Source organism: Amblyomma maculatum, chromosome 2 (genome assembly GCF_055883805.1).
Source record: "Amblyomma maculatum isolate TAMU_Amacu chromosome 2, ASM5588380v1, whole genome shotgun sequence".
In the NCBI taxonomy this organism is placed as follows: Eukaryota; Metazoa; Arthropoda; class Arachnida; order Ixodida; family Ixodidae; genus Amblyomma; species Amblyomma maculatum.
This window is the reverse complement of record NC_139345.1, coordinates 165298358-165325133: the sequence shown is the minus strand read 5'-3', so window position 1 is coordinate 165325133 and position 26776 is coordinate 165298358. Positions and strand designations below refer to the sequence as shown.

The following is a 26776-nucleotide window of genomic DNA, read 5'->3' as shown; positions in this document are numbered from 1 at the left end:
GAGGCAGAAGAAGAAGTGATTTCTCTGCTGAGCTTGGATTCACTGACTGCCAGCCAACCTCTCGCCAGTCTGCCCAGCTGCACCGAGGTCTTGATTTCTACCATTGACCGCTGAACTGGTGAGGAATGGAAGGTCCTTCCGGGACTCCACTAAGTGACATCTTGCAGTTTGTTCATTCCGCGTGGTTCTTCAGCTTTGGGTAGCTGCGTGACAATAGGCGAACATCTGAGCGCCTCGATGGTATTCGGAAATTCTATCTGCTCTCCAGCAGCCAACCACTTTGGTTTTACATGGAACCAATCCTATTTACAGTTGAATCTGAGCTTTCCTTAAATTATTCAAAACAATAAAAATTACGAAGAAGTCAGAACGGCACCAAAATATGATGTTATTTCTTACGGGAAGGCTGAAGGTCAGGCTTATTTCCAGTACGCGGGCTCAAATGCAGTATGAGGCAGCGTTACGTGTTTCAATTATGGGCTCACGTCCTTCTCATTTTCGTTCACGGACGGTAATGTGTGGTGCAAAAGGCTGGGAAAGTCGAACTCAGTCGGTGCGATCACGCAGGGAAAGTCATGCTCAGCAGTGGTTCGAAAGAAGAGGCTCCTCTGATTGAAGCCGCGGAGGTGCCCCAGGACCCCGGCACAGCGCCTCCCAACGACGGCACAGTGGCAACCTCCTCCCAGCCACCAGCACAACCGACGGCCACAAGTGTTGCCAGAAGGCGTCGTAAGGTGGGGAAACGGCAGAGGTATCTCTCACCCTTTTGGGGCCGGCCTGTGTGGAACCAGTACGCGCTCAAGGTGTCCCTCGGCACCGCGTGCACGCTTGCCTGCTGCTGGGCCGTTCCCTTTGCGATCAGGTACGGCGATTGAAACTTGTATTTTTCCCCTGATGTTGTTACTAATATATGCTTCAGAATACAGCGCCCACTGAATGTCCCGGACTGAGAGTACGACAACACATTTGTGTTGTCGCCGTACAAGTGCGGGGCATGTGAGAGACAGACGTGCGTTATTTCTCTCTTGGAGAACATTACGCCCCCCAGCATGAAATGCAAAAATATTTTTTCTCTTCGCAGTCTTCGCACATTTGTGCCCTGCCTATCTACTACACCATCGCTCTTCTGGGCCTTTTTCACTCAAATATTTCCAATACTCCTAAAATACCCGATGAAGCATAATCATTTACAGACTGTGCACTCTGATGCTCGCTTAATAGCGATGACAACCGCCCTGCTTTTCGACCGTGATGGTGAACCAGAGAATATCTGCTGACGAGACTTTTTTGTTGAATTCTTGCCTGTCACTAATAAGAATCAGTTAAAGTGTGTAAGCGAGGTAAAGGAAAATGATCGGTGGTAGCGACGAAAGTCGTATCTAATTAAAATACACCAGTTACGTTGTATAACAACTGCAGGTTTCTAAAGCTCACTTCTGAGGTAGTGCTGAAAACAATCCAAGCGCATTGGATATCTAGCTTCACAAGACAAAGTAGACGTACAGCTCTGCCTGCTACAATCCCAGCTCTGATTACTTGACAACTCCCGAATGTTGTACCCTTTTGATACACAAGCCTTACTAGCCCATTGCGAGAAAAGCCTTCGGCGTTGTGGGGATACACATAAATCCCATGTCCCATTATGACGGCCGCGCGTAATTGTCACGCGAGTTTATGCGCGCACTGCTAAGAAACATGGGACGAGGAGAGCACACCGGCCGCGCTTTACTGCCTCCCAGTCTCCCGCAGCGATGCCACCGCTAATTTTCTTTCTTCCCGGTGTAAACCGGAGACCTGTCCATTGACAAGACGAGCGCTCCTCTCGCGGCTCGTGTCTTTCGGCAGTTGATCGCGCGGTTGGACGGTTTAAACTTTCCGCCGAGGTGACCGTCGCCGTCACCGGAGTCGCCCGGTCATCGTACGCACTGACCGGGCCGCGAGCGGGAAGCCACGCGTGGGGAGCAGAACGTTCCTCTCTCATTTTCTCATGTACTTTCCGTTTTTGGTGGATTTTTATGTCCCCTCGCCCCCCGTAAGCCAGTGGGACATTCATTCGCTACGGCTGTTGTATTTGAGGGCTGCAATTTGCCGTGGAATCGAGCAAAATAAAGCCTGTTTGAGTACGTAGCTCAGTGTTTATCCCCTCTGGCCCGAACCCTCCGCAGGGCAGACTTCTCGCACCATGGATTGGGAGTTACTGCTCTATCAGGGCTGGCACGCTGGGGTTAGAAGGGGACTTCCGCGCAGAGCCCCAACCTTGCAGCGTTTTTCAAGAATAACCCCTATATTATTGGCGCCCGAACGTAGAGTCAGAGGTGCGACAAATCGAGTGTCTGTGTGTATCCGACTACCGACACTAGACTAGCCATTGTAGTCAGGAGGACTGACTTTCAGTCTCTTCTAATACTGCAGTGGTGATTGCACAGCGGCAACAAAGTAAAACCCCCATAACTGTTATTACCACAAGAGCTCAGTGGCTGACTCTAGCCACTGTGATCTTGTAATTTTTGCGGGAGCAGGAGGTCACACGACTCCACTGCTATACAAAAGGGCGACGAACGGACGCTGGTGTGATAGATATTCTCTAGTAGTGTTTTGAGTTTGCAATGCTCTAAAGGAGGACGGACCACATTTTAGAGTATGCACTTTTGCGCACGTACTTTGATGGCGTGAGCAATGACATTACTATCCGTTCTACTGCACCCGTTGGCCACTTCGTCGCAATATATCGCAGCAAGCAGCCTCAGAGAAGGGGCGGCGGACTACCCGGCTTCTCTGGGTGCAAGTGATAATTATTTGAATTGCATCTGTGAAGTGCGGAGCCTAGTCAGGCGAAGGGAGCTTGAAGACAGCGGGGGGGGGGGGGGGGGGGGGGGGTTGTCGACAAGTGTTCGACGGGTGCTTGGAGCCAAGCGGCGTGGTATGTGTGGTATGGTATAAGGGCATGCTGGTATTGCTGCTTGTGGGGGCACTCGAACACAGCTTGTATTGCTGTGAGCGCGTTGGATACGAGAAGGATACACATGTCTTTCGGGCTTGGTACCGACACGCTGGGACGAGCTATACCGCACGGCGTTTCCATCGCTGGACATGCCAGTGGCCCTAAGACATTGCCGCGAGAAGTGTCATTTCGCGGCCTAGGGATGTGCATGAGGTTGTCAAACGGGTAGAACTTGCTCTATACGTTAGCAACGCCACAGTTGGCGCGTCGGGTACAACGCCGACTGCGCGACAGAGTCGTTGTTGTGTTGTGGTGGCTGTAGGAAGAAGGAAAAGAAAATGCACGGGACTGCTACCGGCTCTGTAGCTGAGCCACCTCCGCTGCCTCGTGCAGATAGAAGAAAATAAAGAGAAGAAAGAAAAGGAAGAGGGAAGGAAATACGCGCGCCGCAACAACAGGCGTCGTCCACCACCAGCGGTGGCGTGTGCAATGACGGCCTAGAACAGATAAAAATTTGGCGCCAGGCTAGCCCCCGCCGCAAGCGGCGGTGACCCACCTGTACCAACCCCATCCTCGACAGAGTCGCAAGTGAAGATGGCAAAGGCTTGGCACAAAACGCACCGTAATCCGAGCACGCCTGAGCGGCCCGGGGAGTACATTGTTCTTGTTCACATGTATATATTCACTCTTTTGATTTTACAGGGCTGTTTTGAAAAATAAAATAACACTCCCCCTCCAGCAGGCAGCTGCAGCGAGAGGTCAGGCTTGGCATTAGAGCATCGCGAGCCTCGTTAAAACTTGCGCCCACGGCAGATGTAACTATATATGATCAACCCGCAGGGAGTAATTAGTCGTGCTTAATATCTACGGGATGCCTTGTCGATATTCAGTTAATTTTGTTTCATTGTACGAACTTAGCGTTGTGGGCCATGAGTGCAAAGCCACGCCAGGTGAGCCAAACGGTTCTCTCACCTCCTTCCGTGTGCTTTCCCATTCGGTTGTTTTATTGCACCCCTGTACGCGAGCGGGACGTTCGCTCGCGGCGGCGTTTGTATTTGAGTGCTATATTTTGCCGTGTACTTGGGCAGAATAAAGCCTGTTCGAGTACACTTCTCGTGTTTGTCCCCTCTGGCACGAACCAACCTCAATGACGATTTCTCGCATCGGGTATTTTGGGGGTCACAACTCTAACGGTTAGGGCTAGCATGCTGGGCTTGAGGGTGACTTCTGCGTGTAGCCCTCCCCCCCCCCCCCCCTCCCTGGTGCGTATTTCAAAAGCGACCCCATAGCGCCTGCAAAAAATGGTACAAACATTGTAGCACTGGAACGTGGTGTTATCCAAATGACAAGGCATTTTCAGGAAGTGAAAACGTGCGTAGAACACGTGAGATGTGATACAAATCCACTACGACCCTTCAATCCCTAGTTAGACAAGCTACATTATAAATAACGCAAGCACGTTGACACGAGTGGTTAAAGCAGCGCTTTATGTTTCTATTTCCCGCCTACTGAGACATAGTACATAATCGTGCCTCTTACGAGTATGTGTCTGTCAGGAGATTAGTTGTTAGAGGACATGACCTGGCACTTACTGGTGGGCTGGCGCTTGCAGTGGCGGAATTCATGACGCTAACTATATAATTTGGATGCCATCACCACACTGTTGACTATACTGCAACATATGAGAAAGTGTGTATTCTCATCAATTCCGAGATGTAACATTGTATATATTCATGATTCATACCTCGTGTAAGCTGTGCAACGTAGCACAACTCACCTCTTTACTAGTGGCGTGCTGTAAGGTGCACAGTATATGGTGTATTACGCGTATTCTTGTGTCATACAATGATACCTTTTTTGGCATTTTCACATATGAGCCATCTTTGATGTTGTTAGTCAGCGCCTGTGTCTTTGTCTCCCTTCCTTCGTGTTTCGTCCCGTTCCTTGCGCTGTTTTATTTCATTATGCAGTACCAACTAACCCGGCATCTTGCACTTCTGAACTTCATCTTTGATGTTTTTGGCAATTTTTTTTGCTCATCTTTTCCTAACTTCCTCCGAACCTATGGACCGCCTCTTAGCACTGTGAAACCAATCCGCGCAATGCGGTATAGGGAAAACCAAAACCCGGTTTTATTGCGTTTATAGGTAGTTTTGCGTGTGTAGTGAAGGATGATAGCGATCAATCGAAACGCTTCACGAACTAAAAACTAGTTCATACCACTTGAGTAAACTGCTGACATAAGTTTGGAGGCTCGAAAATTGGTGAATATTCAACCTGAAGGAATAATATGCAATTTTCATTCATGCAGCTACGACCGTGAGTATTTCAGCGCCGGCCGGCGTCTGAAAATGAAAGGACCTGAGACCGACTTGATATTTCATCACGCTTTGTTTTAAAAACTGGCCAGCCATCTGCAGTCTTCCGGTTATCCTTTGTGCAAACATTTATGATGAGTTTGTGTAGTGTTCAGCGACTACAGAAGCATTGCTTTGGTCTTTACTTCTTGCTTTGCTATTCAACTATTTATCAGCAAATTTTACCTCCGGCGCCCTCAATTAAAATATTTCCCTTAGTTTATTTTCAACAAAAATCCTCGCTACGTTTTTGGCATCAAGTATAAATACATCGAGCAAAGCATAAACATTCTGCATAAAATTTTAAGGGGTCTACAATGAAAAGTAAACAACGAATGGTTTCTTCATTACTGATATCAAGCTCGGATAGGCATCCATGTACAGCATGTCCGTTTTGGTAATGATTAAAACTAAGATAAGCATGGTTGGGACGTTAAACCCCACAAGCCAAACCAAGATCAGCATGGAACTGTTTCTCCTTCAGAGGCAGCAGGCGAAAAAGGTGGCTGTAAGAGCAAAGAGCCATTTCTCACATTCACTTCAATTCTCATTCCATGCTGTGGCTAGAAATTCCACACCCATGTTGAGAGCCCTTTGCAGTACGTTGTAGCTATAGTATTTGATACAAGGGCAAAAACCGCTGGGGGATATATACGTACACAAGCGTTGAAAGCTGTATCGACCATCTTCCATGTTGACGGCATCGAACGGTGTTTGTGCCCATAGTGCGAAATAAAAAGTAACAACATTGCTCAACTCACTATTATTCTGCAATCAAAGCTTATAATCGTTCGTTCAATGTACTCGCCTTTAAGAGAGTCATCCGCGAAGCACTTACGCATACGCTTTGGCTGCTGCCTGCTTGACTGCACAAGCTAGGCCGGCGTGACGGGCGGCAGTCCAGGAACTTTCAACTGACATGAAGGATTTCCTTCAAATGGGTAAATGCGTGTGCATATGCACAGCAATGAATAAAAAAAAAGCGACGTGTTGATCGCTCAGCTCAGTGAGTTAGCCAAGCTCTCTGGATTCTATTCTCGGCGAGCGTATCGCGCGTACGCCGAGTCGGTAGGGCATCGCACCTGTACCGTCAATCGACTGCCAACTCTCCAACACGTCAATTGCTTCTGAGACGCTTCCGCTGCATAAGTAATGAGTGCGCACCAGCAAACAAGTACCGCAGTTAAGAAAGTTTGCAACAGAAGCAGCCCGATTCGATTTCCTACGGCCGCCGCTAGAAATCTTGAAGGGGCACCAATGGAGGTGATACATCGGGCGTGCACTGCAGCTTGGAGCCTTGTTTGCGTAAGCATACAGCTGCGGCTACTGTTTACAAAACTCTTTTCAAAGCTCGAAACATAAAAAGCTCGAATAGGCATATACAGACGCCATGCAGAGTAGTGCCAGTTGTACACCTCGGGTGTTGATTTTGAATGTTCGTTTCCATCGGGTTCTATGTGACTGCAGTTACCTCGTCGGTTGCTGGCAGCCACACTGCATCGACTGGGTGGCCGACATGAGCAGCTCTCTGGACCTGAAGAGGCACCCCTGCGACGACTTCTACTCGTTTGTCTGCGGCAACGAGAACTTCTGGCCCGTGAGTGCGAAATTGTATAGCGTGCTAGAGCGTATAGATGGCTGTCGGCGCGTAGGGGTTCACAACTTCATAGTCTCCAAAGGCGCAGGAAAAGTTTCAAGTGATTTTTACAGTGCATCCACACTAAAACATTGTGGTTATTTTGTATACGGTTCTCTTCCAAAGACATAAAGGACCAAATTTTAGGTCATTTCCTTCACGACCCCCAGACAAGACTGAGGAAGCTACAACAGCACAGGTATGCAAGCAGCGCGTTTCATTGACTGAATTTCGGTCCGCCGTGTGCTTTCAATTATGAAAAGCTGCGAGCTGTGTGAAATCTTGCGACTTGTTTAGCAACTTTAAGCCACAAGGTTCCGGTAACGTATCTGTCAGGTTTTTGTTCTAACTCAGTTCGCTGCACAATGTTTCTTCCGACGCCTAATTGCTGAAACAAAACACGGCATGTAGTCTCAGAAAGTGGATCTGTTCGTTGAGACATATACAGGCTACATTCGACCAGATATGAAAACATGGTCGCGTGTGCGCAGTGTGCAGATTGAATTTAATGAAATAACGTGAGTAATAAAAAGAGGTAGCAGATTTGTGCTAGTCTAAAATATTTTATTCGGGAACCATGTTCTACGCGTTGTACATGTACAAGTCTACATGTGTTTTGCCTTCGCCAGGATAAATGCTTATTTTAACCACCTCATCTGAGGAACAGGCACTGAGACCCATGTTATTGTTTAATATACAATGGACACCTGATAAGGGAAGAACGTGAGCAGTAAGCAGCTGATCATGGACTGAAAACTCATTATACTAGACATAACAGCGGGTCTTGTCTGGTGCGTACAGGCACAGCCGATCTTAAAAAAAAAGCAGTCGTTCACTCCAATACAGGACAGCAGAATATCACTTTAACGAACGCCATTTAAACGGGTCGTTCAGCTGTACGAACTTTTTTAAACCCCACTGAAGTACCGTTGAACGTAATGCAAAAGCTTTTCAGTTTATTGAAATTAAGTTTTGCGCGCTTATCCCTTCTATGAATATTTTACGCGGCGCCGTCTTGCGCGTACCCTGTCATATTGAGCACTTCAAGTACAACACGCACTTTTTGTTGCGCAAATTCTTGCGCTAAGAGCCGTTCTTCATTGCCGCGTAATGAATAGCCGCCTTCATTTAGCTTTAAACTGAATTGGCTACCTAAATGTGCTGGTACCTAACCGAGGCCGCATCTGGTTTAGCCGGTTTAATTGACTACACAGGCATAGCCAGAGCTTTTGTTCTAGCCCTTCGTTCTGGATACAAGAAAGGCGTATACGTACTCGTGCTCGGTAACCAAAACAACGGCAAACTACTCTAGATGAAAAACGAGATGTTTGACATAGAATGGACTCCAGGTAGCGTCATGTGGAAATTGCGAAGGCATTTTGGATCCCAGTATCATCACTGTCTACAATTAAGAGCCAGTTCTAAGCAATCGTTGCCACATCCAGGAAGTGCGCAGCTCCGCCCCGCCCGCAAACGACTGTGCAGTGGATATTTCAGAAACGTCGACAATACTTATTTCAGCTCAGTGAACGTCCGCTTTAACAAACTTTTCACTTAGGTATCTTTAAGTTTGTTCAAGTGACGGTTCACTGTATACGGCCGTCATCAACAGCACACTATAAGTACGCACACGACTCCAGTATGAACGCACTCCCCGGTTGGTTATCGCATCCAGCACAGCCGCGCATCGGTGCAGGAGAACGGCGTATTGCGCACAGGGGCCTAGAGGCATGCATCATATCCTGTGCAGTCTTTGTCAAAAGTTTAGAGGCCATTAGGTTGCTTCTGACCCACAGCTTTTGAGTCATAGCGCGTTTCCTGTGTTTAAAATCTCCTCATGAATGTTTTGCGTCCTCTCCAATGAGAAGGACTCCACGAATGCTAAAGGTTCGCCATTAACGGCTTAGACGCAGACACCCTGGGCTCTATACATTTGACAAAAACTGTACTACAGGGGGAAAGCGCATCGAGTCTGCTTTTGCAGGGGAGCACGCCTAATCACGCATTGACCGCAACCGGGTAAGCCGTGACTGCTTTCCGTGAAAGCGCCCTTCACCTACAGCAGCGCGTTCTATAGCTTGTTCCGCGTGCGACAACTCAGTGGCCTGTATTTGTGCCCAGAACTCAGATAACTGCACACATTATTGCTAATTTCACAACTCTCGTTTGGTTCGTCGGCTTTAATATCTGGAATGGATTTACGCCTGAGAGGCGTCTTAACGGAAGGCTCTGGACTATTTCGACCCCCGACGATCCTTAATGCGTTAAATCACAGATGAAGCGATCGCCAATCTTTCACCTCCGACAAAGGTGAGTTACCTCGGCTGAGATAGAATTCGGGTCATCGGAATCAGTAGCCTGACACCCTCCATTCAACGAGACACAGCGAGGCATTGTCACACTTGTCTACACTTTGCCACTAATGCGTAAACCAAAACGCAGCTTTATTTTCTGAGCGTGCTGTTTAAAGCGCATGAGGGGATTTTTTTCAGAGCAGCAGCTCCTAAACCGTGTGCACAAGGATGACATCTGGCGTTTTTTTTTTTTTTAGTGTTTTGCACACAGGGGTCTCTTAAGCACCATAGCGCGAAAGACCGCGCAGGTGCTGCATCAAAGTTTACCAAAGAACCTGTAGAAACCTCCAACATATACAGGGAGTTCGAAAAGAAATCACGGTATACGTTTACCTCTTCATGCGCCAATCTTAGTATGTGTGTCATTACTTGCAGCAGTGAAGAAGCTGAACAATAGTGCAATACGCCAGAACCTGAGTGCGCCCGTCACTCGAAATTATAGCGCTAGAATCCCTGATGACGAGTAGATATTTCTTCCGTTACCGCGAAGCCCCTGTCAAGTTTGTCTTTCCCTGGAGCCTTTTTTCTCTCGGCTTTTCAAGATAGCAAGTTGTGGAGCATAGTGCAATAGGAGGCGACATGCTCAAACGACTGCAAGACGAGGCGTAAACTTCCAGTTTCGAGGTCCCAAATACCGGAGATTGCGATTAAGACGACTCCCCGCTCTGGCTCTCCGCGGGTTAAACGCTGCCTAGAACACGAGACTTGGTGTCAGAGACACTCTCATAGTGGACTCTGAAAACAGAATAGAAAATTTGAACCTTTCATGCGTGCTTCGGATAAACCTAAAGTATTAATGGGAGCTAGGCTCACATGCCAGATTTAAACACTCAGTTCTTTTATAAGCGACAAAGAGGCGAGCGTTAAAATGTCGTCTCACACCTCAACGTAATCACAATCTAAAAGGAAATAATGAGCTCAGTCATTTAAATGCAACTGCGTTAATTCATTTAGTAAAACGTAAAAGGCTCATTTCGTTTGTCGTTACAATTGCTGAGCAGATTAATAGAGGCCGACACGGGCCGTGTTGCTTAAACTGTTATCTTTTAACTTTCGGCGGTGAAACCTGATGAGAGGGTGAAACATAACTGAATAAGCTTCCATCACACTTGATTAACGAAAGTCACAATCAGCTAGAACGCTCTCATGGCTATATATTTTGCTTCGAACTGTGTGCTGTGTACTTTAATCATTTGACGCTTTACAGCATTGCTGCTGATTTCTCAGTTACACGCCGCATAAAATAATCTTGGCCCTTATGCTTATCACGCCATCCTGTTCTTTGCTGCGTTCCACAGACGCTTTCGCCCAAAAATGGCTTCATCAAGCTGACTATAAGTGTGTACGTGTCGTTCTTCAAAAAACTGCTGGTGACAGACTACAGTGACGAGCATGAACAGCTGGGCGCATCGCACAGGCGGTACATGCACCTTTTGCAGCGCTGTTTCCAGCAGGCATTCAGCAGACGTGACCATCTAGGCAAGTTTACTTTTTATTTTTCTGTGCGCGAGCAAGATAACCTTCTGTCAGATATGACGTCATGTACATTATGTCCTCAAGTTGTTCAACGACTACCTGGGTCCAATCGCGTAAATTATGCTATGCTTAGGCGATGTCATACATACACTCAAAAAAGTTGAGTATTCTCAGTCTAAATCTTCTGTAATCAAAGTTGATTTTTTTTTCTGGTTGGTTTTACTTTCTTCCTTGAAAGTTGAATTCATCGGTGATTGGTAGGCATAGCGTAATGACACGGGAAGTGTGCAGAGTGTGTCGGGGAACAAATTCGAGTAAATGACATTTTAGTAAAAATCGAGAAGAAATGGGTATGCGCAGTGCATGTTGTGCGAAGGGAGGATAATCGATGCTTTCCAATGGTAGAAAATTGGATTCAAAGGAAAGGAAAACTGGCGGTGGAGGCTTAGACGTTCGCAATGGTCAAGTGGATGCATATCGCACCGAACTGAGTTAATTGGAGTAATAAGGGAGAGGTTTTCGCCTTGCAGCGAGTATAGTCTAGTTGATGATGAAGACTAATTTGTGTTATTTCTAGCTGACTATATAATACAGCACTTCAGCGGTTTCTTAAGGGGCTGTTCTAAGGCACCGCCCTTATAAGCTCATATGATCTTACTGCCAAACACGACGAAATACGAAAGGGGGGGGGAGGGGAGGGGGCAGGCTACGTCAGTTGCAGCAGTAACTCTCGGGAGAGCAAGGCTGCTTTGCAGTTGCAGCAGTTTTATAAGGTGTGTGTTAGTGGGCGAATTCGGAATAGGTATTCTTACGAGCGGTTGACTGCGAGTGCTTTTTAACACTGCGGGACCGGCTAAGACGGATTAAATTTAAAGTCTCCTTTCGAGACGCTTGGCATATATACTTAGGGCCCGTCACTGTGGCTCAGTGATTACGCCGCTCGACGCTGATCCGAAAGACTTGGTTTCGATCCCTGCTGCAGCGGCTGCGTTCTAGCAGAGGTGAAACGCGTCACCAATGTGCTCTTCGATATCGGCGCCTGTTGAATAGCCCCGGGTGGTCTAAGTCATTTGTATTCCTCTACTATGGCATCCCATAATCAAACTATAGCCCGAGTTAGTTTTGAACGCTCAAACTATTAAAAAGAAACAAGAAAAGGGCATACCCAATGACATCACTTGTGATGAAATTAAGAATTTTTTCTTCTTACCGAGGAATCTATTTACACCCTAACAGGTTTCATCTTAGTGCTTGGCACAGCGAATCACAATGAACCTGCCTGAAAAGCACCTGCAAAGACCATTCGTTATTCTGTTTTTTTTTTATTATTTCATACTGTGGATTCCATCCGAGATAATAACAGGAAGGGTTGTGAGTATATGTACTCGGTCATGAATTAGTAATGTGATCTCACGTGTTTATTATATTTTTCTAGTTATTAACAACCTATTATCTATTTCAAGTACCCGAGGCGTTTACTTTGAAGCTCCCTTCAAAACATTTACGCTTCTTCATTACCTACAACGGACTGCTGTCTTGAATTGGAGACCCAGTCTTTAGCGTTGTTAGAGGCGCCGACGAGGCGAAATGAAAGACAATGAGCAGAATCGTATTTGATGCGATACTTGGTCAGGTTAAAAATAAGAAAAATAAATGCAATTCAGAGCATGATTGCTCTTCCGGACTTTTGCATTTCTATCCATAACTATTGCGAGGAAAGTTCCTATCGGTGCTGCCATAATTACAGGGTTGATTTATTCTAACCTAATTGTATGATGCGATAATAGCCTTTTCAAGAATTTTCGCGCTACGCTATACACAGACATACAAGAAAGCAGGAACCACGTACACAGGACAAGCGCGCACTGATCACTAATGGTTTATTCATAACAGGGTTACATTTAAAACAGTCCACACGCACACTTTGATACATTGAAATCTCGCAAACTCACTGTACAAGCACTTACACATCCCTATGCACCTACGCTCCTTTATTATCTTTATCTCATGATTTGTTAGCATGACTGATGGTGTGCTTACGCACTTGTCTTCTCCAGCTTCCCATATCAAAAATGCTTCTATTATTTCTCTTTCTTTTCTTTCTTTTGAACGGCCTAAGGTTGTGGTTCCTTGAAACTCTGGCTTGCATTTGTGTTTTGCGCAATGGGGTGCGAGGTTTCCAGGTTTATTGATTTTACCTAAAGTGTTCATTTAACCTCGTGTTCAAACACCTGCCTGTCTGGCCTATGTATCTCATTCCACATGATAAAGAAATATTATACACAATGCCACTATCACAATCAACAAATCTTTCTTTGTGCGCAATTTCGCATGTATTGACTCTGTCTTTCTGATCTTTAGTCATTTTATGGCACAGGCACAGTAGGTATGATGTTCACCTCGTGTTCACAGCTCCTAAAACGTTATTGAGCCTGTGCCATAAAATGACTAAAGATCAGAAAGACAGAGTCAAGACATGCGAAATAGCGAACAAAGAAAGATTTGTTGATTGTGATACTGGCAATACGTATAACATTCCCTTATCATGTGGAATGAGATACATAGGCCAGACAGGCAGGTGTTTGAACGCGAGGTTAAAGGAACACTGTAATGGTATAAGTAGAATAAATAAAACCCTGGAAACCTCGCACCCCATTGCGCAAAACACAAATGCAAGCCAGAAGTTGAAGGAACCACCATCTTAGGCCGTTCAAAAGAAAGAACAGAAAGAGAAATAATAGAAGTGTTCTTGATATGGGAAGTTGGAGAAGACAAGTGCATAAGTACGCCATCAGTCATGCTAAATAATGACGAGATAAAGATAATAGAGGAGCGTAGGGGAGTAGGGATGTGAGTGTGACACTGCCTGTTCAGTGAGTTTGCGAGATTTCTTGTATCAGAGTGTGCGTGTGGACTTTTATATATAACCCTGTCATGAATAAACATTAGTTGTCAGTGCGCGCTTGTCCTGTGTACGTGGTTCCTGCTTTCTTGTGTGCCTGTGTATAGCGTAGCGCGAAAATTCTTGAAATGGTAAACCAACTAGCCCCCATTGCTGCTTTGCTTTGTTTGTTTGATAACAGCCTGCTGCTTGGTGCGATTCCGCATTCCGAAATCTATACGTTGACGCCACGGTGGTTGACGCCTGGTGCGCACTGAGAAAGGCGCTTTGAAACGTATTACGGGGAGTCGCAGTCTGCCGTGGAAACGACATGTTTTAATTAGTTCCAGTGGCTGGCGCATGCTGGCGATTTTTTCCAACTTTTGAAATTGCAAGCTGCAGAAATGGCGACCTTTTTCTGCTGAACGGGTTGTCGCGTAATATAAAGATCTTGCTGATCACTGATCGCAAGGAATTTATCCGGATGAAAAAATGTCCTAGCATGAATAGTATTTCATATACGCTCACTGCTTTTTCCTATACTTTGCAATTTGGATAAAAGCAAGCGATTACTAGTTTTCGAATCTACGATGCATAATGCTGCCAAGAGATAGTAAGTGACGACTTCGATATACGCCGTGGTTTTCACGCAGACGTGGTCAGGAAGGTGATGGCCGAGCATGAGCTATCGTGGCCGCTCGAGGAGAATCCCAGCGGCTCGCTGCTGCAGCGGTTGGCAGAACTGAGCCTGTTGCGGGGCATTCACGTACTGTTCGCTATGCAACCGGGCGTGTACCTCAAGAGACCCGGCTACTACACGCTCCACCTGGGGATCGACCTGCAGCTTCTCGCGCAGTGGGCACTCATTCGCAAACTTCTCATCCAGGAGGGATCCCTGGGCGGCTTCTTCGTGCAGACTGCCAGCGTGCTCTCAGAGAGGTACAATCATTGCAGACCAACACATAAACCTGATAACCAGGCCTCCGGGGCTACGATTCTCGGCATTCGTATGACCTGCTCTTGGAATTCAAGCTGGTAACAATTCACGGTAGAATTGCACTCAGGTATACTACAAACTCGTACTCTTGCAGTACCTATAACACACACCTTCAGAAAGGATGCATTCAGGAATGTGATGCAGCCTGCTTGATGTGCAGTACTGCTTGATACGGCCATTAAAGGTGCCCATCATAGCTTCGATGCACCTTTTTTCTGGAGGGTGCGAGTTATAAACACGTAAATGATGTCACATCGTTTACAGTGTAGGCCAGCTGAACCTGTGTCTGAGAAGTTTTGCGTGCCGTCATAGTGCTTAGTAAGGTTGGAAACAGTCCTGAGGTGAATGCAGTATTAATTAGGAGTCATGTGTTTGCCACCCCGAACTTTTTGTATAATGCTAACGATAACATAAGTAGCATCAGCGACGAATACTTTGGCAGTAATGAAGTCGCATTTACCGCAACATGCACGTTGAGGGATATATGCCTTTGCTGGGTAACATGTTCATACTCACTAATGAAGTAGCATTTACCGTAGCATGCATGTTGAGGGATATATGCCTTTGCTGGGTAACATGTGCATACTCACTAATCAAGTAGCATTTATCGTAGCATGCACGTTGAGGGATATAAGCCTTTGCTGGGTAACATGTGCATACTCACTAATCAAGTAGCATTTACCGTAGCATGCACGTTGAGGGATATATGCCTTTGCTGGGTAACATGTGCATACTCACTAATGAAGTAGCATTTACCGTAGCATGCACGTTGAGGGATATATGCCTTTGCTGGGTAACATGTGCATACTCACTAATGAAGTAGCATTTACCGTAGCATGCACGTTGGGGGATATATGCCTTTGCTGGGTAACATGTGCATACTCAATAATGAAGTATCATTTACCGTAGCATGCATGTTGAGGGATATATGCATTTGCTGGGTAACATGTGCATACTCACTAATGAAGTAGCATTTACCATAGCATGCATGTTGAGGGATATATGCCTTTGCTGGGTAACATGTGCATACTCACTAATGAAGTAGCATTTACCGTAGCTTGCACGTTGAGGGATATATGCCTTTGCTGGGTAACATGTGCATACTCACTAATGAAGTAGCATTTACCATAGCATGCACGTTGAGCGATATATGCCTTTGCTGGGTAACATGTGCATACTCACTAATAAGTAGCATTTACCGTAGCATGCACGTTGAGGGATATATGCCTTTGCTGGGTAACATGTGCATACTCAATATTGAAGTAGCATTTACCGTAGCGTGCATGTTGAGGGATATATGCATTTGCTGGGTAACATGTGCATACTCACTAATGAAGTAGCATTTACCATAGCACGCACGTTGAGGGATATATGCCTTTGCTGGGTAACATGTGCATACTCACTAATGAAGTAGCATTTACCGTAGCGTGCACGTTGAGGGATATATGCCTTTGCTGGGTAACATGTGCATACTCACTAATGAAGTAGCATTTACCGTAGCATGCACGTTGAGGGATATATGCCTTTGCTGGGTAACATGTGCATACTCACTAATGAAGTAGCATTTGCCGTAGCATGCACGTTGAGGGATATATGCCTTTGCTGGGTAACATGTGCATACTCACTAATGAAGTAGCATTTACCGTAGCATGCACGTTAAGGGATATATGCCTTTGCTGGGTAACATGTGCATACTCTGACGTATACTACGGATTACTAATAGCCAAGTGATTTCATCAATAGAAGAGACTTTGTAGGAGGTTGTATATAAAGGAAGAAACAGTATACACTGTAGGGACCAACTATTCTAAGAAGAATGTAGGCAAGATGCAACCTGAGAGAGAAATGCACTATGGAAATACGCTGGGCTCAAGCTGTTCGCCAAATTTTTTAAGGAAGTAATTTACAAATATGTAATACCATTTCTCCCCCAGAAATTGACCGCTAATTGTCGTGGTTAGGTCAAATGCGATTATGATCCGTTACCGCTCAATTTCGATTGTATACCACATATGCACAATAAAATACAGTCGCAATCTTCACAAAAATCTGAAGAGCCATCCACATATATAAGAAGCCTGGCTTTAACCATACCGTGTAGCAACGTGCCTTCAGGCCTAGCGTTAGCGTGCATGAGTCGGGATCAAGGGTTCCGATAGGGTTGACTTTCACCCAAAGGTACTGGCCAAGCTGGCAGCTACTGCCAATTAGAAGATGACATGTGGCCTCTTGACTTCAGACAAACCGCCGTGCAGTCAGTGTCCCGCGATGTCACCTGCCAACCACCACCTGCCAGAAGTATACTCGTGTGGAGAATCAAAGAACAACCATTCAAATCAATGAGAATCCGCAGGGGAGCCTCAGACGGGAACTATTAACGCTTTTGACTTCATACCCTTAAAGGCGGGTCTTAAGTGTCTCGCATAACATCTAATGGAGCAAAGTTAAAAGCTGTTTCTCCAAAACATCCGGCATCGACGTCGTCATCATTGCATGTTACAACTCATCAGTAGGTGGGGGCCGGAAGGCGACATGGCCTTGCATTGCCGAGTCATCGGATTGTGTGGTGACGGGACCACATGATATGGTAGTAGCTGTCAACTCAATCTCCACCTTTCAGATTGGACAGTCAGATCAGAAACTAGCCTATTGGGACTCTTGGATCGCGGGTCAAACACACTACTCCTAGGAGACGCAGAAGTGTTAGAACGGATTTGTTACAGTGAGGCTTTGCATGTATGCAGGTTGTTTTCTGTATAAAATGACAGCTTACTGCTGTATGCAAATGTTGATTTGTGGTATAATAGAAGCAATAATTAACAATTAATGACTAACACAGTAGGAAAATGCCTGTACACACAGTAGGAAAGGCCATGTACACAACCAACGATCTGCAAAGGGAGCCCGGAAAAGGGAACCATTAACGCTGGCTTCTCATCTCTCAAAGGCGCAGCTCAAGTCTTCCCTCAATTTATTAACTCTACTTATGTGAAGAGAGAATCTCTTTAATGCATAAATTATTTGCCGTTCCAAATCCGGTGACTTGGTGCTCTGTGCAAAAAACGGAACTAAAGTGATAATGACTAGTGGATAGTTTTAGGGAACTGAAAAAAAGAATAAGATTAAATTAGACTTATGAGGTCATCAAATGCGGAGTGAGATAAATCATGAGGTATTCTAGAACGTAGTTAGAGGCGATGCGTAATGTCATGGGAATGGGCTATACGTGCTCTTCACAAACAATTTTGTAGTAGTAAGGAATTGGAAGCTTCAATTCTTTTCCCAGCAGTCTAATTTCGCACAGGTAGGAAATTAAAACGTTCACAGCACGGGTCTGCGGCCTGTGGCAAACTAAGGAATTTAGTAAATATTTGCTGTCATTACCTGTCATATTGCGTCCGTTCTTCGGCATGAGCTGACTGTTCAAATATAATATGCTGCACCGTTTCGACCGCGCCACAGTTGCCATAGTGGCTGTTCACGTGCCCAACGCGTTACCGTAAGCTGTTGTTCGTTGAGACGAAGTCGATTATAATTGTGTAGAACAGCGCGAAACGTTTTAACGGCGATTATAATCAGTTTACATAAAAATATAGTCCCAATGTAACTTGTACGAGACGAGAAAATAGCACAAAGGCACGATTCGCCAAACAACTTTGTTCCCATTCCAAACATATGCGCCCGTTTCTCCAACCCCATTTCCAATTAACTCTTTCCTATTAGAGGTCTTCCCGTCTCACGTCTGTGGGTAGCTGGAGTAGTTTTTCCTATTAGTTTACGCTCACTTCGCATGACCAAATGAACCTTGTCCTTGGGACCCATATATTTATGGCTTTTATTGACAATTCCTTGCCGTGCATTAGTGGTGCACAGAAGGAAATTTTGTCCCAGGTCTCAACAGACTGCAAAATACCTTCTACTGCTGTAGCCTTTGGGTGTTCCTTATGGTCCAGAAGTATAGCTCGCATAGCTCACTACTGAGGGCAGGTAGTCGAGTACCAACTTATCTAGTTTGTTTGTTTTTACGAACAAACTGCTTTTTTTTTCTGAAAGATATCAACAGGGAGCCTTCAGACAGTCCTCCCCGACTATACTTTGTCGCTCTCATGCAGTTCGTAATTCTTTGACATAAAGACAAATTAAGACACATCTGCCGCGATGGCGAGTAGTTAATGTGCAGGTCGCTATTACCCAAGCCGGTCATCATTTGTCATTGCATTCTGTGGATTTACCTTCAATGTTTCCCTCTCTTCGCTTAGGCCCATGCATCCAGGCATGGTCGAGGGTTTAGTGATGCTGGACAACATGGTGATGACGATAGCCATGGGCACTTCCTTCACTGAGCGGGGCAACTACACCGAAAAGTTTGTGCGCTTCGCCGACCTCAGCAATCACACCGGCGAGTTCTTCCCGGGACACGTCCTCATGGACGCCGTCAATCGCGTGCTGGAGCCCGACATCCAGCCCATGACCCTCGAGGACGAGATCGTGGTGACGCAGGGCCCTCACCTGCGGCTCCTAGGGCGGCTTCTGTGGGCACAGCGTGAATCAGTGACGCTGCGCGCCTACGCAGCCCTCATGCTCGCCCGTGCCCTGGGACCCGTTGCTTCGCCATCGCTCGCCGAAGCACACGCGCCAGGCACAGGAAGCTCCACGCTGGTAGGCACATGCGGCAAGCAGTTTTACTCCATGTCCTCAAAACAATTGTAGGGGCTTAAGCATGGCTTGAACTTAGTGATAGAACGACCACTGTGAGTGTTGCAGCAATAGCCTGTTTAACACCCGGTTTTCAATGCGCGGTTTTTCATATTAACTCGCAGCTTAGAAGAATTGTGACTGCAGCTTTCGCCTGAAAAGACACAACTCATAAGCATAGGTGGCAGAATACCACTAACACCAAAAAAAAAACAGATTACACTGCATATTGGAGAACATAACATCACGTCAGCAAACCGGCAGACATGTTGCACATGATTCGCCGGACTTCAAACAAATACGATGGAACCCGGCAAAAATCGTGCCAAACACTTTCTAGAGCGGTTGCTGTCGCCAGGATTCTGTATGGGGCTCCCATGTATGAGTTTTCTGTTTGCGACTTGAAAGACATTGAACATGTATACACAGGGACAGTCTTCGCACCATCACTGAGCTTTCTAAGCACGCGAGGAATAAAGAGCTGCTTGAGGTGGTCAGCATACCACCCACACGACACATTGTCAGAGAAGCAAAATTACGAATGCGATCCCGACTAGAAAACACGACGTAATGGAAGCAGATCATGGCATGGGACAACCGAATTTTCGGCACCTCCCACGGGAGTGAAGTGCCTGTCCCCAGGGCACTGGTGACAGGCCCTTCACCCCCGTGGGAGGCGCCGAAAATTGCATTAAGGCCACAATGACCTATTAGTGGGCGTAACGTCGTCGCTAGACACCTTTTACAACCGAGAACGCCCCTCACAAGACTGCCAAACACTGTATACATCTACACTGACGCTACAAAGAAATGAAAGGGTGAGCGTGGCATGAGTTTGTGTGTCAGCGCACCATCACAACAGGCAGCACACGTGCCAACAACCTTGAGGACCAATTTTACACACTGAGTAGCTTGCCATATGGAGAACCATGAACACCATTACGACAGCTGCAGCCACAAGAAATAATTTCAGTCGATATCGAAATTTAACCGACTCATACGCAGCGATTGCAGAGGTGACGGCACCAACTACAGAAAACGCAGCGGCCAACGACATCAGAAAGAGGCTGAACCGAATGCGGGAAGTTGGAAAAGCAATTCAAATTTATGAACGCCGGGACATACTGGAACGGATGAAAGAAATGCGGCCGCGCACGCGGCTGCTATGCAAGCGGGTGGGCTCTGCGTGCCTAACCCGATAGACTTAAATCTCCACCAAATAATGCACACTAAAGGCTTCTCTGGCAGAGCGATGATGCACTATGTACGCACCAAAATAAAGCACGACAGCACGCTTAGGTTATACAAAGCAACACCAACGCCGGTGTTTCACCGCACGAAAGGGGTCAGTCGACCACAAGATATACTTCTCAACAAAGTAACAACAAACACAGACTACACACAACATATGCTACTTGACAGTTATTTTTTCGGCAGACACAAAACACTCAAACACAAAATATGCACCCACTTTCAGGAACAGAGTACACCTGACCTAAAACATCTATATGGCAATACGCATCGTTTTCACGAGGAAGAAAACAAATATGCATATTCCAAACTACGACATACCCCCTCTAGCAGATTAGATTCTCTCAAGCACCGGAATACAACATTTCATCGCTACCAATGGCAGTGAGAGCGGCTTGCTTCGAGCAGTATGAGAGAGGTCGACTTACAGCGCGTAGATCAGCAACATGGCTAGCAACGACAAACAGCCTGAAGAACCGCGAAGAAGCTGCACTCCCATTCGTCCTAACTGCCTAATTACCCAAACAGCGGCCGAGAGCCATCGCTTCATTAAAATAAAGGCTTCATTCATTTACATTAGGTTTTGGAGAAGGAAGGAGCTTTATACTTTTGAGTTGACGCCGCGGAATTTTGGACACCTACATCTAACCAGGCCAAGACAACGTTTTAGTGTTTTTGTATGTTGTGCATTCTTTTATAAGAAAAGAAAGGCGCAGCATCTATCTTCGACCTTCAAACATCGCACAACCCAGGACTACCTCTCTGCTTTCTACTAATAATAATAGTAATAATAATAATAATAACAATAATAACAATAATAATTTGTTCACAGGCAAGGGAAGGCGCAGTATCTGTCACACTCGTTCTATGGACACCTGAACCGCTCCGTAAGACAAAGGGAGGAAGGTGAGAGTGAACTAGGAAAGAGAGAAAGGTGTGCCGATAGTAAAGGGCTCCAGTAATTTCGACCACCTGGAGATATTTAACATGCATGGTTAGTTTAGGTTTTTGAAAAGGAAGGTGCATTTCGGTGAACACCACAAAAGCGTGCACACCCACACCTAATTATGTCAAGGTCATTTGAAGGGCAGATAGCGTAATCATGGTTTCGCTTCCATTGTGAATTGGTTTATAAAAATGAAAAGCGCAGTATCAGTCAAGGTCACCTGAAGGTGAAAGCCGTGCATATCCAACGGCTCGAACCACCTGATGTAGTGAAACTTTCGTTTCGAAACTATAGGTTCCGTCTCAAAAATTCTTCAAAACACTCCGAAATGTAAGGTCAATCTCAATCAATCACGACGGCGCGCACTTCATGATTGTAGATTGTAGTTCCATATTTTCCTGTGCCGGTGGAGTTGACAGGAGAAAATGAATCACGATCATAGAGGGGTGGTGGTGGTAGAAACATTTTATTGCCATTGGAACAAATAGTGGGAGCGAAGACCCTGCATGGCACTTGGGAGCTCCCTTACTACATGGGAGACATCCTTATAAGGCAAAAGAAAATCCTTGAAGAGCAATCCTCCTCATAGCACTGGAAATTATCTTCCGTTGGTCTTGACTTTAGGTGCTCTTCATGAGAGACTCCCAATAGGACTCTGCTACGTTCGATTATGGGGGATGAGGAAAGGTGGGTCATGTAAGAAGGATGTGTAGGAAGTGTCCTGGTTTACCGCAGATGACAGTGTGTGTGTGTGTGTGTGTGTGTGTGTGTGTGTGTGTGTGTGTGTGTGTGTGTGTGTGTGTGTGTGTGTGTGTGTGTGTGTGTGTGTGTGTGTGTGTGTGTGTGTGTGTGTGTGTGTGTGTGTGTGTGTGTGTGTGTGTGTGTGTGTGTGTGTGTGTGTGTGTGTGTGTGTGTGTGTGTGTGTGTGTGTGTGTGTGTGTGTGTGTGTGTGTGTGTGTGTGTGTGTGTGTGCGTGCGTGCGTGCGTGTGCGTGTGCGTGTGCGTGTGTGTGTGTGTGTGTGTGACATAGTTACTACATCACACTGGAGTCATTTGATAAACTCACGTGATTCAGTATCATCAGCAGCAACAAATGCTAATGCTTTCTCATTTCTCCACTGAAGAAGACATCAGCGCCCTCGAAATTTTTCGGTGCATGCTGTGAAAGGCTGAAGACATATTTTACAGATGGAGCTGTTAATTACGTACCCAAAACACCGTGTCGAGCACTTGAACACTTTTTTTTTCGTCGAAGACGTCACATAGCCATTTCAGCGCTAAATACATGACGGGCCGTTTCTTGCCAATTGGAATTTCATCAGCTGACTAAACGATATCAACACTTCGAAATACCTCGCAATGCGCTTATTCTGTCGTGACATTTTCTGTGTGTGCGTTATTGCTTGTGTAATTAACCTTGCCTAACAATAGTGCATTCTGTTCAAGCTCCACAAGACCAAAGACAAGGCCGCTACGGTTGAACTGAAACGTCTTATCATTTGTCTTGAGTTTTTCCTGCTGCTTTTTCACTAGCCTCAGGCACTTCCCTGCTCTCCAGTGACGCTTACCGCTGAGACCCCTTCGCGCAGTGTAGCGAAAATCAAAGGAAGCAGGAGTAAGGTGGTGGTGGTGATGTAAAACGTTTATTGATTCAAAAGCCGTATCTTTGAAGATCCGACCCTTACAAATACTAGGTGGGGTCCCTACTACGGGACCCAGTCGGCCGCTGCCCGGGCGTGCTCAACCAAGGCCTTTTGAGCCTGCAGGTCATAGCAGCCGAGCAGGGTCGCCTCCCAGTTCTTACGAGTGGGATTGGGGTGAGGAGTGATAGCTGTGTTAGATATGCAAGCCCACACCATGTGCTAGATATCCGAAGACTTCTTAATAGTATGACACCACTCAGCGCTTCCGCACTTCCTTGACGTCGCTTGTCGCCTGGGCGCGAGTCTCGCGTTTAAGCAGCTGCTGTCGGCCGGCCGTGCTGACCTGCTGCCTGTGAAGGCCGTCGTATCCGGCATTCATAATAGCCTGGGAAGCTTGAAACTTTAAAGTAACGACAATGCAGCCTTAACACAGCACTTGCGTTTAACTCAGATTTTGGTGCTAAAAGCAGCCGCTTAGTTGCGCCCTCAACCAACAACGCGTTACATTGAAGTGCACTTTTTCGCAATGCAGGCTTTGTGCGCTCAGGTGCGGTGCACGTATGAAGCGAGTTAGGTGCGCTTCATGGCAAGACAGGTACGGTGCGCTTCAATCCTGTAGCAGAAGACACGAAACCCCGCCTTCAGTTACCTTTGCGCTTGCGCCAGTAGGGTCCGATGCGCGACCGCAATGGATGATCTGGCGCTCCGCGATGCCTTGATCTGCTGAGCAGTGTTCGTAGTCTAGTGAACCATTCTGTACGCTCTGTACAACACTGCAACATAACTCAGGTGCGGGCCGAGAAATTTGAAATTTGGTAGTGTACTAAGTGCGTGGTTTTAGTGGTCGCAGTTGTTTTTCGGAGAAGAGTTTCTTCATTTCTGCAAGGGAAAACGGGTTAGCATAGTCAATAGAATACCGTGCTCTGTGTAACAATGTTCTGACCTGTGCACGGCACACGATGCGCTGACGCACTTTTATCTTGCGCAGGCGGTTTTGCTGGCCTTGCATCATTGTTTCTCCATCGCCGTGCTGGAGCTCCCATACATCGCGGGAGACCTCTTCGTGCAATGGTTCTTTCCTGGAGGGCATATGGACGCTGCACAGGACTTGCTGGCGCGCCTCACGAATGCAACGCTCCAGGCATTTCTATCGCTGCACTGGATCGACGAGCCAACGCGCGCGAGGGCGCTCCGCCGGCTGGCTGACCTCGGGAAGATTGTAGGGCGCCCCGAGGACCTGTCAACGACACTGCAGCTGGACGCCTACCATTCTTACTTGCACGATGCACAAGAATACCAAAGCTACCCGGAGATGCTGCTGGCGGTGAAGCGCGCTGCAGCCGCAGCGCGTCTGCAGCTTCTCAATGCGTCGCAGCCTATCTCCAGCCCCGTGAAGCAAGACGTACCCATGGTCATTGTGAATGCCTTCTACGTTCCCATCTACCATTTTATAGTCATTCCTCCGGCGATCACATTCGCGCCCTTCTTCCAGGCTCAGGGAGTACCGGAGGCTCTTAATTACGGCAGCCTTGGCCATGTCATCGGGCACGAGATCACCCACAGCTTCGATGAGGAGTTGGGCCTCTACAACGAGCTTGGCGAGCATGAAGATTGGTGGTCGCCGCAGTCCCGCCAGAACTTCAACGACCGGCTCCGATGTCTCCGCCGGCTGTACAACGAGGTCTCTAACGACACGGGGATCCCATTCGGAAACACAGCCCTGGCGGAAAACTTCGCGGATTGTGGCGGAATGGCAAAAGCACTGCGGGCCTTCCGGAACCTCGGGCCGCAACCCGAGGCAAGCATTGGCGGACGCCAGTTCACCTCCGAGCAGTTATTCTTTGTGGCTAGTTGCTACAAGTGGTGCTTTCCCCTCTCGGAACGCACCAAACTCCGAAGAGGCGGTGACAAGGACGCCGTCGTCAAGTTTTATTCCCCAATGTACATGCGCTGTAACGTGCCGCTGATGAACGCGCCGGAGTTTGCGGAGGCGTTCGGTTGTGAGAACGGGACGTACATGAGCTCCTTCAGTCGTTGCGAAGTGCTTTGATATTTAGAGGCGGCTAAAGTACGACCTTAATTATACCGAAATTTCAAACGAGCGGAATGTTTTATTAGAATAACTTATCCAGCCATCGTGATATGTTTTGTGCTCTTTGTGAGGACTTTAATTTTCTTGATTAGTAGAATATCATCACTGTTATATCAGTTTTAATTTGAGCGTGATGAACAATTCTAACGACGTTACTGCCTGTTTTTGTTTTGTGACTTATTATGTATTACTTACAGATACTCCTATTTAATTTTGTCACGCGACGAGCTACGAAAAAGTTAGTGTGATGTTGAAGCCATGTTACAGTGTGATTCATTCATCCACACCTCTTTAGTGACTGTCACCAAAATGCCGCATATCAGCGGCATTAAGAACTCCGACGTGTTATTCTGTACTCTAAGCTGCCACGCTATTATACAGCACAGCTGTTACAATGAAAGTCGCCTATATCGGCGCTATATTGGCCCGTTTAAAGTACCTTCTGAGTGCCGCTGAGTGGAACTTTCGACGCTGCCTCTGCAATCTACATTTCGCTTAGTCTTCTAGGTGTCGCCAGTTACGATTATAAATGTGAGGCTGTGCAAGTAAAACAGCGAGGTTACATCACTTGTAAAAGTGATAGAACCTTGCTCCTTGCATCCTGAGGCAAGGCACTGTAGATATACCACACAAACATTTACATTTTCGTAGGTTGAATCGTCTCAGCTCCTCACGTTGACGTTCTCCGTTGACCGGTTCAGTAGGCAGCGGTTAATATGGCTAGGGTAGTTTATAGTGAAAATAGAAAATCAACAAAACTTCTGTCTCAAAGCCCTCAGCCATAAAAGTTATGCCTTTAAATTACGCGTCTCATCCCTAAAAATTAGGATTTGCAAATGGGAGTACTAATCATCCTCACTTTACACAACTTGAGAACGTAAATGTTGTCATAACTACTTCAATACGGCAGGGATTCACACCTTCATGACTGAGTGTTACCTTGGCAATGATAGTGTGATTCGGAGACTTGTTAATATTAAAAATATTAATTGGCTACCGGTGTGTACGCCCATCTAAGGACTACGTCACATTAACTTTCATCCCCCTTCGCCCTGTTCGATGCGCCACAGTCTTTCATTTACGTCTACATTCATAACCGCACTTGAGCTTCTTACTATTTATTTGCACTTGCTTTCGATACTTCAGCGTCGGCACATGTACGATGCTGTACCAACGTGGCTGCTCCAGCCCCATTTCCTCTCGCAGTTTGGTACGTGTGGAGCGTTTTACCGCTGCTGCTTTCACGCTGTCAGGAATCTGTATCTCCCATCTGTCACTCTTGGAATCCATTCCTGTTTGGCTAAATTATGATTTGGATGGTTAGTACTTCTGATAATTTCCGAAGTTTCTCTGTTCCCCAACAAACTGCAAAATAAGATGCAGCCGGCTCACCAAAGTTAGACATGATACACATAATTCATTTACATAGTTACTAGTCGGGATCCAGATCGAGGATCAGGATCGAAGATCGAGATGAGTATCAAGATGCTTGAAGACTTTCCAGAGG

The 26776-nt window shown here is 46.5% G+C and overlaps 1 protein-coding gene across 1 annotated transcript; it reads left to right on the top strand.

The window, feature by feature from the left end:
- The first annotated feature begins 575 nt into the window (after positions 1–575).
- Positions 576–25227, top strand: LOC146200350 (neprilysin-21-like). The gene is made up of 6 exons (XM_084592333.1): positions 576–862; positions 6766–6895; positions 10587–10767; positions 14299–14584; positions 18902–19301; positions 24166–25227. Exons 1-6 carry the CDS (start codon positions 576–578, stop codon positions 25225–25227), a joined length of 2346 nt encoding a protein of 781 aa, XP_084448459.1.
- The last annotated feature ends 1549 nt before the right edge of the window (positions 25228–26776 follow it).